The 15,102-nt window shown below is 44.4% G+C and overlaps 1 protein-coding gene across 6 annotated transcripts in view; it reads right to left on the reverse strand.

The window, feature by feature from the left end:
• The window catches only part of LOC137352748 (cytosolic carboxypeptidase 2-like), a 276,792-nt gene that overhangs the window by 218,045 nt on the left and 43,645 nt on the right, over window positions 1-15,102 (reverse strand). For 5 of the 6 annotated variants that reach the window (XM_068018533.1, XM_068018561.1, XM_068018522.1 and 2 more), the window contains one exon: window positions 7,124-7,285. The exons of the other annotated variant lie outside the window; for it this stretch is intronic. In XM_068018533.1, the coding sequence (XP_067874634.1) occupies window positions 7,124-7,285 (162 nt within the window). The remainder of the gene's footprint in view (window positions 1-7,123; window positions 7,286-15,102) is intronic. 6 annotated transcript variants of the gene reach the window in all.

Below are 15,102 nucleotides of genomic sequence, written 5' to 3' on the forward strand. Positions count from 1 at the left end.
ATTAGTGTTTGAACTTGCTCTGTCAAAGGAGGGACAATTAGTTATGCCATAAAAGGGTAATTGTATAACCTTTTCATATATACTTAAAATGAATTAATGAATGATCAATGTACTCTAAGAATGGAATTGTATTATGTTTGTACAATCGATTATGTAACAGTAATGCTTAAATGAAATTGTAATTGTGCAAATGTACCACCTTTTATGCTGTAAACAAGTAATTGAAGCCCCTGCAAAACTTATGCCTTTACAGAGTTCCCGCAGGCCCCTCTTGTGGCACAAGCAGGCAACGTATTGAGTGCGACCCCTCCGGGTGTTGAAGGCTGTTTCTAGACAAATAGAGACCATCAAAGGCACCTAGGTGGGATCAAGGGAAGGATTCTTAAAAGTGTTTTGAAGAATCAAAGGGGGGACTGTGAGAACAGAATTTTAAGAACAGAATTTTATGGGGAAATTTAAGATGAAATAATTAATCAATCATGTATTGCTAACAAGCTAGCTTCAGTGCTGCAGGGAGGGACAGCTTATCAGAAATGACTTCATAACTTCAGGGCTGCAGAGGCAACTTGGCCTTGCAGCTGGTACAGCGCAATAGCAGAGAGAGACATTGTGCTTCAGCAACACTCTTCTTATCTCATTACCCAGACATGACACATTCCTAAGGAACAGTTAGTGTGAGAAACATACTGACCAGGCAAGCCCACGCCCCTTGTCCGAGGGTGGCTCAGCCTAACGTTCCCAGGGAGATAGGGGAATAAGAAACTGCTTGAGGAGAGGATGACAAGGCAGTGCCCCAATCAGACCCTGAGGACTACCCTTCTGATTCCGAGCCTCCACCACCGGATAATCCCCCAGGACCTGCTCCTTTGATCTTATGATCAAAAAGGAGGGATTGTGGTAGCAGTTTTGCTGACCTTGGGGTCTACAGCTCTTTGCTTTAATGGCTCGTTTGTCTGCAGCAACCTGCTAAGCAAAACCGCAACCCACACAGACGTTATCAACGGGCGAATGTGGTATCTGGAGTATGCATTAACTTAAGGAAAATAATAGCTTCTTATGTACAGCCTTATGCGAAGCTGACCTCGGATTCTGCATGGTGTATAGTCACGTAGGCTGTCCTGTGCTTATCTTGTGGTTTTGTAACTAATTGGGAAACTGTCAGCTCGGCATCTGTTGTACTATATAAATCCGCGGAGATCTGGAGTGCTTTGGAGAAGCACCGGACCGTGATTAGGAAAGGTGTGCCCCCCATGATATCATGCAATAAAATTTGTTAATGCTCAAGGTCTGAGTCCGGAGAATTTCTTTGGTAATCAAATTCCTTCAACATAAATGTTTAAAATTATTAGAAACCCTGCCTGGTATCCTGCACAGGGACGTGCGCAGTACCTCTGTTTAGGCTGTTTCATCTCCGTTCTATTTAATATTTGGTGTTGTCACTCTGAGGAACTGCCTGCTCTCCTCAGCAAGGCAGCAACAGGCCCCATCATGGCTTCCACTTGCCTTTGCCTCTGGTGCCAGACAGGCAGCTCCTGCCTCCTGGAATTGCTCAGCGCCTCTAATTGGGCCCCGAGCTCACCTCCTGCCCAATCACGCCATTAGCATTTAAAAATAGTGTTGCGTGAGGTGTGGAGGTGTGGGGTCAGGACACGGAAATTATCCGGGCATTGAGTTCCTGACCCTGGCTTGAAGATCAAGACCGATGAATCTGCTGTCAGAATAATTGTCTAAATGCTGAAGGGTGACATGGATGCCACTTTTTTGGAATCCAAATGAAATAAATGCTAGTACTAAAGCAGCTCTGACAGAACTCAATCCCATTCCTAACTGGAAATTCATTCCTTTCCTTTGGAAGTTATTAATTAACAATACTGCTTAAGCCGGGGGTTTATTCCACATATTTACTGGCCTATAGCAAAAATATTCCTTCTAATTTCACTATCTTGAAGCTTCTTAAATTTGCCCTGTAGCTATGTGCTTTCAGATCACGTGAAATAACCTACTTACAACTATTTTATTTATTCATCTCAGTATTTTTAGAAACTTGGATTATGGGGGTAAGTTTCTGAGTAAATTCTCAAATGAATAAGGGATAAGTGCCGGATGTGGGTGAGGTTCCCAGAATGTACTGAGAAAATTTCATCCATATTTCCATTTGATATGTTTTCCAATGAAAACATGCTCAGTTCTCTATGTCTCTCTTGTTAATTTAAGAATCTTACATCACATAATTATCCAGAAACTGTAAAGTGTTGGAATCAGCTACTCAAGTGCAAGATTGTTGGAATAGGCATTGACTTCCCAGAATACACACAATTGGTGTGTTTTGCAACAATCAATGTTATGCTGAATGATTTATGCCAATGATTTGTCTGTTAGGACCCCTAAATCTCTTTCCCAATCAACATGCTGTGCTGCGGATTTTTTTAAACAGCTTTCTTCCATAATTATTTTACATCTATCCACATGGAATTGCACCTACCACATACTGGTTCATTTATCTAAAAGATAATGGAATCTTCTGAATCTTGCTGCATTATTTCTTATTCTTTGTCTTGCCTTCTATTTTTGATACTATCTGTAAACTTAGAGATTTTGCTTAAAAAGTGAAGTAAATAACATATATTAAATGTAGTAAAAGTTCACTACAAAATATCAATTCCCAGGTTGCTTCTCCCTAAACGGTTCAAGACAGTAACAAAACGAGTTGCATTTCAAATATGCCAGTAAGTGGACATATTTCAGGTATTTATATGTTTGCACTTGAATAATGCACGGTGAGGAAAAGAAATCAGCACTGAAACTGTTTAGCTTTGTTGTGACAGATTGGAAATGGAGAACATAATGTAAAAGTACACATATTAAAGTGAACAGATGTGGAACTAGCTGTGGGAGTGGAAAATTTATTTCCAGAGGTTTTGTAACATGCAGTCCACCTGAAGAATGCACATCTGGCCCAGTTTACATTGGCAAATCTGGTGTTTTCCAACATAGAACCAAATACACCCACTCGTTTTGGTTCAAAGATAAACCCACCAAGAGTGCCTGAAAATAATTACATTTATTACAGATAAGTTTCAATAGGTGCACCTGGACCACTTTACTCAACCATTTATTCTCTTTTCTTTTAATCTGTAGTTATGCCCATTTAGAAAAATGGACTAACAGTTGGCTCCCTTTAGGAAATTGGATTTGCTTTTAAAATTGTCTATTTTCAGAAGACTGCATCTGACTAGTGTCAATAGTGCCACTCATTACATTTTTATCATCATGACATTTTCAAATCTTGGGGTTCAAATTCCAGCCAGCATCAAGGGCTTTTCACAACTTTTCTGTAGATATTTGAAATAATCAATGCCAAAGATGTGATGTAAAGTCTTTTTTCTTTTTTTTCTTTTTGGGCCTCCTTATCTCGAGAGACAATGGATACGCGCCTGGAGGTGGTCAGTGGTTTGTGAAGCAGCGCCTGGAGTGGCTATAAAGGCCAATTCTGGAGTGACAGGCTCTTCCACAGGTGCTGCAGAGAAATTTGTTTGTTGGGGCTGTTGCACAGTTGGCTCTCCCCTTGCGCCTCTGTCTTTTTTCCTGCCAACTACTAAGTCTCTTCGACTCGCCACAATTTAGCCCTGTCTTTATGGCTGCCCGCCAGCTCTGGCGAATGCTGGCAACTGACTCCCACGACTTGTGATCAATGTCACACGATTTCATGTCGCGTTTGCAGACGTCTTTATAACGGAGACATGGACGGCCGGTGGGTCTGATACCAGTGGCGAGCTCGCTGTACAATGTGTCTTTGGGGATCCTGCCATCTTCCATGCGGCTCACATGGCCAAGCCATCTCAAGCGCCGCTGACTCAGTAGTGTGTATAAGCTGGGGATGTTGGCCGCTTCAAGGACTTCTGTGTTGGAGATATAGTCCTGCCACCTGATGCCAAGTATTCTCCGAAGGCAGCGAAGATGGAATGAATTGAGACGTCGCTCTTGGCTGGCATACGTTGTCCAGGCCTCGCTGCCGTAGAGCAAGGTACTGAGGACACAGGCCTGATACACTCGGACTTTTGTGTTCCGTGTCAGTGCGCCATTTTCCCACACTCTCTTGGCCAGTCTGAACATAGCAGTGGAAGCCTTACCCATGCGCTTGTTGATTTCTGCATCTAGAGACAGGTTACTGGTGATAGTTGAGCCTAGGTAGGTGAACTCTTGAACCACTTCCAGAGCGTGGTCGCCAATATTGATGGATGGAGCATTTCTGACATCCTGCCCCATGATGTTCGTTTTCTTGAGGCTGATGGTTAGGCCAAATTCATTGCAGGCAGACGCAAACCTGTCAATGAGACTCTGCAGGCATTCTTCAGTGTGAGATGTTAAAGCAGCATCGTCAGCAAAGAGGAGTTCTCTGATGAGGACTTTCCGTACTTTGGACTTCGCTCTTAGACGGGCAAGGTTGAACAACCTGCCCCCTGATCTTGTGTGGAGGAAAATTCCTTCTTCAGAGGATTTGAACGCATGTGAAAGCAGCAGGGAGAAGAAAATCCCAAAAAGTGTGGGTGCGAGAACACAGCCCTGTTTCACACCACTCAGGATAGGAAAGGGCTCTGATGAGGAGCCACCATGTTGAATTGTGCCTTTCATATTGTCATGGAATGAGGTGATGATACTTAGTAGCTTTGGTGGACATCCGATCTTTTCTAGTAGTCTGAAGAGACCACGTCTGCTGACGAGGTCAAAGGCTTTGGTGAGATCAATGAAAGCAATGTAGAGGGGCATCTGTTGTTCACGGCATTTCTCCTGTATCTGACGAAGGGAGAACAGCATGTCAATAGTCGATCTCTCTGCACGAAAGCCACACTGTGCCTCAGGGTAGACGCGCTCGGCCAGCTTCTGGAGCCTGTTCAGAGCGACTCGAGCAAAGACTTTCCCCACTATGCTGAGCAGGGAGATTCCACGGTAGTTGTTGCAGTCACCGCGGTCACCTTTGTTTTTATAGAGGGTGATGATGTTGGCATCGCGCATGTCCTGGGGTACTGCTCCCTCGTCCCAGCACAGGCATAGCAGTTCATGTAGTGCTGAGAGTATAGCAGGCTTGGCACTCTTGATTATTTCAGGGGTAATGCTGTCCTTCCCAGGGGCTTTTCCGCTGGCTAGGGAATCAATGGCATCACTGAGTTCCGATTTGGTTGGCTGTATGTCCAGCTCATCCATGACTGGTAGAGGCTGGGCTGCATTGAGGGCAGTCTCAGTGACAGCATTCTCCCTGGAGTACAGTTCTAGGTAGTGCTCAACCCAGCGGTCCATCTGTTTGCGTTGGTCAGTGATTATGTCCCCCGATTTAGATTTGAGGGGGGTGATCTTCTTGATGGTTGGCCCAAGAGCTCTCTTCATGCCATCATACATTCCTCTGATGTTTCCGGTGTCTGAGGCCAGCTGAATATGACTGCATAGGTGTTGCCAGTAGTCGTTTGCGCAACGCCTAGCTGTTCTTTGTGCAGTACTTCTGGCTGCTTTAAGTGCTGCGGATGTTAAATCGCTGGGGGCTTTCTTGTAGTTCAAAAGTGCAATGCGCTTAGCGGCTATGACAGGTTCCAGCTCTTCATTATGAGATTGAAACCAGTCTGCATTTCTCTTCGCACTTTTGCCGTAGGTGGTCAAAGCTGACTCATAGATGGCGTCTCTGATGTGGGCCCACTTGGTCTCAGCATCCCCTGTGGGAGTGTTTTGAAGGGCTGTTACAAGTGAATTTAGAAATTTTTGTAACAGCTGTGGGTGAGAAATTCTGCTCGTGTTGATGCGCGGGTGGCCCTTCTGCTTGGAATGATGCAACTTCTTTGGTCTGAGTCTAACCTTGCTGCACACCAGGGAGTGGTCGGTGTCGCAGTCCGCACTGTGGAAGCTGCGTGTGATTTGAACACTGTTTAAGGCGGCTCGCCTTGTGACAATGAGGTCTAGCTGGTGCCAACGACGTGATCTTGGGTGCCTCCATGAAACCTGGTGACAGGGTTTAGTGTGAAAGAACGAGTTGGTGATGCAGAGGTTATGATAGGTACACAACTCAAGCAGTCTCTGCCCGTTCTCATTCATCCTTCCAACGCCATAGCGCCCAAGGCAGGAGGGCCATGAGTCATGGTCGGCCCCAACCCTGGCATTAAAGTCCCCCAGCAGGAATAGGTGTTCGGTGTTGGGGATGCTGCTAATGATGTTATGGAGTTGTTCATAGAACTGGTCTTTAGCTTCAGGTGTGGAACAGAGTGTTGGAGCATAGATGCTGAGTAGGTGTACTGGACCAGAGGTGGTGAGCAGTCGGATGGACAGTATGCGTTCCGAGCCATTTGAGGGAGGCTCTATCATGCTGAGCAAGGAGTTTCTGATGGCGAAGCCCACTCCATGCTGTCTTGGTTCTTCAGGATCCCTGCCCTGCCAGAAGAAGGTGTAGTCTTGCTCTGCTAGAGAGCCACTCGCGGGGAGGCGAGTCTCCTGAAGTGCTGCAATGTCCACATTGAGTCTACTGAGCTCGTTGTTAATGATGGCGGTCTTCCGAGAATCGTTGATTTGTGTAAGGTCTTCCGACAGGCCAGGACACATAGTTCTGACGTTCCAGCTTGCAAAGCGAAGGGCTGGTACCTTCTTTCCTTTTTTCATGTTGTTTGGTGCGGTGTATCAGTCCACCTTTCGGGCAATGACCCTGAGCTCCAAGCACCCATTGAAGCAGGCAGACTGTGGCGGGACAGAACCTTATTGACCGGGGGCTGCCCGGTTTGAGGCGGGCGGTAGCTGTCCAGTGAGGTGCAATGACCTCTCCCACCGACAAAGGCAACCCGTGGCGCCCAGTTTCTACGCCAATTTATCTGGACTTATAACCCGTAACTGCTGCCTTCCGTGTTGTTTCAGTCGCTGTGAGGCAACTATGGAGTGACCTCTCCATGGCGCATGCCTGGGCAAATTGTAAAGTAATGCACAGTATTTCTCAAATAAAAGTGTCTGTAATTTTATTTAATGAAAGGCATTTGTTTTAACAACCATATTTTGCAGGTGCTGGTCAGTATTAACTCTCCATAGCCTATGCTATCCAGTGACCCTTGCTGACAGCACTACAAATATATGGATGTGTTAATAAGCTTAGGGTTACCTGTTTTGGACATTGCCACGTTTTTCTTGATCTGTGAGTAGAGACCTGTTTTTTGTGTCAGCGTGGACTCAATTTGTGGATTCCTTCTCTGGGAGATAATGCGAGTCCTGTCATGTGAAATATATTTACCAACAGAGACTGATTTTTTCCAGAAAGCCATGTCTGTAACAGAAAATATGTTTACACTTAAGGGATAATTGTCCAATTCTGTTCCAAATGAATGGAAAATTGCATGCAGCAAATGGCTGAATTTCTAATGTGCAGTGCCAGCAGGAGACCATCCCTGGTAGAAGTACCCAGTAGGAAAATTACCCCTTTAATTACATTTTCCCATTCTAATCATCAATGCTGGACACTTACCAATAAATGGTTTATGTAAGTCCTAATTGCATAGTGGATAAATATGTTGTGAGGCACTGAACCATACCAAATAAGAAATCTTGTCAACTAGCTAAAGTGACAATGGGAGCACTATAATTTGCGTCAGCACCCAAAGGCTATGGAGAGTTAATACTGACCAGAATTCCCAGGTCTGGAGTGGCACTGATTTGCTATCCAGTGACCCTTGCTGACAGCACTACAAATATATGGATGTGTTAATAAGCTTAGGGTTAGACCTGTTTATGGTGCTCCCACTTTGGTGAAAGAGCTTACTGACACTGCCCTAGTTCACACATGAACAGCCTGAAGTAGGCTATACCTCAGCAGAAGTCACTAGCTTCAAGAATGGAGGAGTAAGAGGGAAAATGATATTTGTTACCTATAACACTGGAATAGATTTTCATCTTCAAAGTTTGGGTAAAAGAGTATTATCTTTGGGAGTGAATACAAAAATTTGTGCAGCAGCTTCCCATGATTTTCTGTGCATTACGTCGATGACTAATGATACTTTTTTTAAATTTGAGTGGTCAATTATTCAAAATCCAGGATTTCTCAGTTACTCTTTTCTGGGATATAAAAAGAGCTATTCTGTTTGCATCTGAGTTACCTTAAAAATCTGAATAGAAGAAAAAAATGGATACTCCCAAGTTATAATTTAGATTAGTATACTCTTCAAGGAAGAGCAGAGGGGATCAACAGTATCCTGGCCAATATTTATTTCTCAACCAGCATGACTAAAAGAAAAGATTATGTAGTCATTTATCTCACTGTTGGAGGTGGGACCTTGCTGCGTGCAAACTGGCTGCTTTATTTCCGTAGATTAAAAAAGTGATTTGGCTTCAAAAGTACTTAACTGGCTGTGAAGCATTTTGGGAAATCCTGAGGTTATGCAAGTCGTTACAGAAGTCAAGTTCTTCTTTAAATGATTCAAATGGTCTTTGACATTGGTCTGTCTGTTATTTTAGTGGAAGAAGTAAACCATTTATTTAGATATTATTCAAACTGTTAAGCTTTGTACTTTATTATCGGCGGCAGTAAGTTTTAGCATCATGTATTAAAGATTTTAAAACAGGAAATATTTCAAATGCACAGCAAGTTGATAAACATCTAAAAGAGGAGAAAGCCAAGTTAAAGGCTTGGATTTACATCAGCAAAGCAGGATCACAGGAATTTTCAGACCTTTTTTTATTCATTCATGGGATGTGGGGGTCGCTGTCCAGGCCAGCATTTATTGCCCATCCCCAATTGCCCTTGAGAAGGTGGTGGTGAGCTGCCTTCTTGAACAGCTGCAGTCCATGTGGGGTAGGTACACCCACAATGCTGTTAGGAAGGGAGTTCCAGGATTTTAACCCAGCGACAGTGAAGGAACAGCGATATAGTTCCAAATCAGGATGGTGTGTGACTTGGAGGGGAACTTGCTGGTGTTGGTGTTCCCATGCATTTGCTTCCCTTGTCCTTCCCGTTGGTAGAGGTCGCGGGTTTGGAAGGTGCTGTCTAAGGAGCCTTGGTGCGTTGCTGCAGTGCATCTTGCAGATGGTACACACTGCTGCCACTGTGCGTCAGTGGTGGAAGGACTGAATGTTGTAGATGGGTGCCAATCAAGCGAGCTGCTTTGTCCTGGACAGTGTCTAGCTTCTTGAGTTTTGTTGGAGCTGCACCCATCCAGGCAAGTGGAGAGTATTCCATCACACTCCTGACTTGTGCCTTGTAGATGGTGGACAGGCTTTGGGGAGTCAGGAGGTGAGTTACTCGCCTCAGGATTCCTAGCCTCTGACCTGCTCTTGTAGCCACGGTATTTATATGGCTACTCCAGTTCAGTTTCTGGTCAATGGTAGCCTCTAGGATGTTGATAGTGGGGGATTCAGCGATGGTAATGCCATTGTATGTCAAGGGGAGATGGTTAGATTCTCTCTTGTTGGAGATGGTCATTGCTTGGCACTTGTGTGGTGCGAATGTTACTTGCCATTTATCAGGCCAAGCCTGGATATCGTCCAGGTCGTGCTGCATTTCTACACGGACTGCTTCAGTATCCGAGGAGTCATGAATGGTGCTGAACATTGTGCAATCATCAGCGAACATCCCCACTTCTGACCTTATGATTGAAGGAAGGTCATTGATGAAGCAGCTGAAGATGGTTGGACCTAGGACACTTCCCTGAGGAATTCCTGTAGTGATGTCCTGGAGCTCAGATGATTGACCTCCAACAACCACAGCCATCTTCCTTTGCGCTAGGTGTGACTCCAACCAGCGGAGGGTTTTCCCCCTGATTCCCATTGACTTCAGTTTTGCTATGGCTCCTTGATTCCATACTCGGTCAAATGCTGCCTTGATGTCAAGGGCAGTCACTCTCACCTCACCTCTTGATTTCAGCTCCATGTTTGAACCAAGGCTGTAATGAGATCAGGAGCTGAGTGGCCCCCAAACTGAGCGTCACTCATCAGGTTATTGCTAAGCAAGTGCTACTTGATGGTGCTGTTGATGCCACCTTCCATCACTTTACTGATGATTGACAGTAGGCTGATGGGGTGGTAATTGGCCGGGATGGACATGTCCTGCTTTTTGTGTACAGGACATACCTGGGAAATTTTCCACATTGCAGGGTAGATGCCAGTGTTGTAGCTGTATTGGAACAGCTTGGCTAGGTGCGCGGCAAGTTCTGGAGCACAGGTCTTCAGTACTATTGCTGGAATATTGTCAAGGCCCATAGCCTTTGCAGTATCCAGTGCCTTCAGTCATTTCTTGGTATCACGCGGAGTGAATCAAATTGGCTGAAGTCTCGCAGCTGTGATGCTGGAGACATCAGGAGGAGGCTGAGCTGGATCATCAACTCGGCACTTCTGGCTGAAGATTGTTGCAAATGCTTCAGCCTTATCTTTCGCACTGATGTGCTGGGCTCCCCCATCATTGAGGATGGTGATATTTGTGGAGCCACCTCCTCCGGTTTGTTGTTTAATTGTCCACCACCATTCATGACTGGATGTGGCAGGACTGCAGAGCTTAGATGTGATCTGTTGGTTATGGGATCACATGCTGCTTACGCAGTTTGGCACGCAGATGGTCCTGAGTTGTAGCTTCACCAGGGTGACACCTCATTTTGAGGTATGCCTGGTGCTGCTCCTGCACTCTTCATTTAAGCAGTTTTGGTCTGCTGACTTGATGGTAATGGTAGAGTGGGGGATATGCTGGGCCATGAGGTCACAGATTGTGGTTGAGTACAATTCTGCTGCTGCTGCTGGCCAACAGCACCTCATGGATGCCCAGTTTTCCATTGCTAGATCTGTTTGAAATCTATCCCATTTAGCACGGTGGTAGTGCCACACAACACAATGCAGGGTATCCTCAATGTGAAGGCGGGACATCGTCTCTACAAGGACTGTGCGGTGGTCACTCCTACCGATACTGTCATAGACAGATGCATCTGCGGCAGGCAGATTGGTGAGGTCAAGGTCAAGTATGTATTCCCCTCTTGTTGGTTCCCTCACCACTTGCCGCATACCCAGTCTAGCAGATATGTCCTTTAGGACTCGACCAGCTCGGTCAGTAGTGGTGCTACTGAGCCACTCTTGGTGATGGACATTGAAGTCCCCCACCCAGAGTACATTTTGTGCCCTTGCCACCCTCAGTGCTTCCTCCAAATGCTGTTCAACATGGAGGAGTACTGACTCATCAGCTGAGGGAGGGCAGTCATCAGCAGGAGGTTTCCCTGTCCATGTTTGATCTGATGCCATGAGACTTCATGGGGTCCAGAGTTGATGTTGACGACTCCCAGGGCAACTCCCTCCCTACTGTAGACCACTGTGCCGCCACCTCTGCTGGGTGTGTCCTGCCGGTGGGACAGGACATACCTGGGGATGGTGATGGTAGTGTCTGGGACGTTTTCTGTCAGGTATGATTCCGTGAGTATGACTATGTCAGGCTGTTGCTTGACTAGTCTGTGGGACAGCTCTCCCAACTTTGGCACAAGCCCCCAGATGTTAGTAAGGAGGACTTTGCAGGGTCGATGGGGCTGGGTTTGCCGTTGTCGTTTCCGGTGCCTAGGTTGATGCCGGGTGGTCCATCCGGTTTCATTCCTTTTTATTGGCCGTAGCGGTTAGGTACAACTGAGTGGCTTGCTAGGCCATTTCAGAGGGCATGTAAGAGTCAACCACATTGCTGTGGGTCTGGAGTCACATGTAGACCAGACCAGATAAGGACAGCAGATTTCCTTCCCCTAAAGGACATTAGTGAACCAGATGGGTTTTTACAACAATCGACAATGGTTTCATGGCAATCATTATTTATGAATTGAATTCAAATTCCACCTTCTGCTGCGGTGGGATTTGAACCCATGTCCCCAGAGCAATACCCATTGGGTCTCTGGGTTACTAGTCCAGTGACAATACCACTCTGCCACTGCCTCCCCCTGTATGTCCATCATCCTTGTTCTGGTTTTCTGAAACAGTTATCCAGTTAATTCCATTACCTTGCCCTGTTCACATCCTTTTTACTGTTTTTACCCCAGTGTTTATCCACTTCACTTTTAAAAGCTTCCATCATTGTTTCTGGTAGGTCATTTCAACCCTCTTTGTAAAAATAAACCTCCTAACCTTTCTCTTCATTTTTTGGTGCTGGTCTTAAAAACATATCTTCTATTTACCAGGTCATGGACCAATGGAAATAGTTTTTCAGCTCTTTAGTCCATGTTTGAACCAAGGCTGTAATGAGGTCAGGAGCTGAATGGACATGGCGGGACCCAAACTGAGCGTCACTTAGCAGGTTATTGCTAAGCAAGTGCCGCTTGATAGCATTGACAAAGACATGTTCCATTACTTTCCTGATGATTGAGAGTAGACAGATGAGGCAGTAATTGGCCGGGTTGGATTTGTCCTGCTTTTAGTGTACAGGACTGTTACGACCAGGTGATACATCTCAGCAGGTGTTGCAGGTTTAATGTTGGTACAGTGGAGGGTATCTGCAGGAATGAATAAATAATTGGAGGTGATTGTTCAGCTGGGGTGATCATGGAGGAATTTGAAGGTGAGAATCTTAATATCAATTCACTAGGTCAGTGGATCTCGGAGGCTTTGGTATGATTGAGGATGTGGCCTGCGACATTGTGGATATAGTGTGGAGGGGGTGGAGGCATTTTCCAACAAGAGTCAAGGGTAAAAATCTTTTACTAACTTTTTCTCTCTGTAGACAATTGTAGCACTCCAGCTGAGGTCAACTAACTCGATCAGAACTGAAGCTGACTGTATAGCTCAGTCCCCCACTATTTACCTACCATCAGGTAAGACTGTTTTCCAGCACTCATGAGACATGGTAGCATTAGAAAATGAACCACTTTTTCTTTTTCTAATTGCCACATAAGACCACAAGAAATAATGGAACACAAACATTGTTTAGTCAACTAATCTCATCCTCTCCGCAACCTGTGTACAATTCTCCCTATTGTGGATTTTATCCAACCTTCTCAACAGGCCACCGAACATTAACCACACTGTAGGACGGGGTATAAAGGAAGAAATAATGGCAGCTTGTCAGAAAGGTACAGTGATAATTATGGGGGATTTTAACCTACATATAGACTGGAAAAATCAGATGGGCAGAGTTAGCCTAGATGATGAGTACATAGAATGTTTTTTGGATAATTTCTTGGAACAATACATTCTGGAGACAACCAGAGAGCAGGCTATACTAGACCTGCTATTGTGCAACGGGATAGAATTAATTAATGACCTCATAGTTAAGGCACCCCAAGGCAGCAGCATTCATAATATGATTGAATTTTACTTTCAGTTTGAGGGATAGAAGAGTGGGTCCAAGACTAATATTTTAAACGTAAATAGGGGCAATTATGAGGGCATGAAAGCAGAGCTAGTTAAAGTGAACTGGCAAATTAGATTAAGGGATAGGTTAATAGAGATGCAGTGACAGACATTTAAGGGGATATTTCAGAAAACACAGAATAGATACATTTCAATGAGAAAGAAAAATTCCAAGGGTGGGACCCGCCATCTGTGGTTAACTAAAATAGTTAATAGATAGCATCAAACTTAAAGATAAGGCCGATAATTGCGCAAAGATGGGTGGCAGGTCAGAAGATTGGACAGAATATAAAAAAAACAGCAAAGAATAACTAAAAGATTGATAAGGAAGGTAAAATTAGAGTATGAGAGAAAGCTAGCTAGAAATATAAAGACTGATAGTAAGAGTTTCTATAGATATTTAAAAAAGAAAAGAGTTAACAAAGTGAGTGTTGGTCCTATAGAAATTGAGTCTGGGGAATTAATAATGAATAATAAGGAAATGTCAGATGAATTGAACAGATATTTTGCATTGGTCTTCGCTATTGAGGATACAAGTAACATCCCAGCATTAGCTATAAGTCAGGTAATGGAAGGGAGGGAGGAACTCATGAAAATGACAATCACCAGGGAAGTGGTACTGAAAACAATTGTTGGAGCTGCGGGCTGACAAGTCTTCGGGTCCTGATATACTTCATTCTAGAGTGTTCAAAGAAGTGGCTCGTGAGATAGTTGATGCGTTAGTTTTAATTTTGCAAAATTCCCTAGATTTGGGGAAGGTTTAGTTTGGAAAATAGCAAATGTAACTCCATTATTCAAAAAGGGAGGGGAACAGAAAACAGGAAACTACAGGCCAGTTAGCTTAACATCTGTCTGAGGGAAAACGTTAGAAGCTATTATTAAAGACATTATAGCAGGGCATTTAGAAAAATTCAAGGTAATCAGACAGAGACAACATGTTTTTGTGAAAAGTATTCAGGCAGAGTAACATGGTTTAATGAAAGGGAAATCATGTTTAACCAATTTATTGGAGTTCTTTGAGGGAGTTACATTTGCTGCGGATAAACGGGAACTCGTGGATGTATTTTACTTAGATTTCCAGAAGGCATTTGATAAGGCGCCACATCAAAGGTTATTGCAGAAAATAAAAGCTCATGGTGTAGGAGGTAACATATTGGCATGGATAGAAGATTGGCTAGCTAACAGGAAACAGAGAGTAGGCATAAATGGGTCATTTTCTGGTTGGCAAGATGTAACGACTGGTGTGCCACAGGGATCTGTGCTGGGGCCTCAACTTTTTACAATTTATATAAATGACTTAGATGAAGGGACCAAAGGTATGGTTGCTAAATTTGCTGACGACACAAAGGTACGTAGGAAAGTAACTTGTAAATAGGACATAAGGAGCTACAAAGGGATATAGATAGGTTAAGTAGGTGGGCAAAGACCTGGCAGATGGAATATAATGTGGGAAAGTGTGAAATTGTCCACTTTGGCAGGAAGAATAAATAAGAAGCATATTATCTAAATGGTGAGAGATTGCAGAGCTCTGAGATGCAGAGGCATCTGGGTGTCCTAGTGCATGAATTGCAAAAGGTTAGTATGCAGGTATAGCAACTTACTAGGAAAGCTAATAGAATGTTATTGTTTATCGCGAGGGGAATTGAATACAAAAGTAGGGAGGTTATGTTTCAGCTATAGAGGGCATTGGTGAGACCACATCTCGAGTACTGTGTACAGTACTGGTCTCCTTATCTAAGGAAGTATGTAAATGTGTTGGAGGCAGTTTAGAGAAGGTTTACTAGACTAATA

The sequence above is a fragment of the Heterodontus francisci genome, chromosome 3, assembly GCF_036365525.1.
Source record: "Heterodontus francisci isolate sHetFra1 chromosome 3, sHetFra1.hap1, whole genome shotgun sequence".
Classification (NCBI taxonomy): Eukaryota; Metazoa; Chordata; class Chondrichthyes; order Heterodontiformes; family Heterodontidae; genus Heterodontus; species Heterodontus francisci.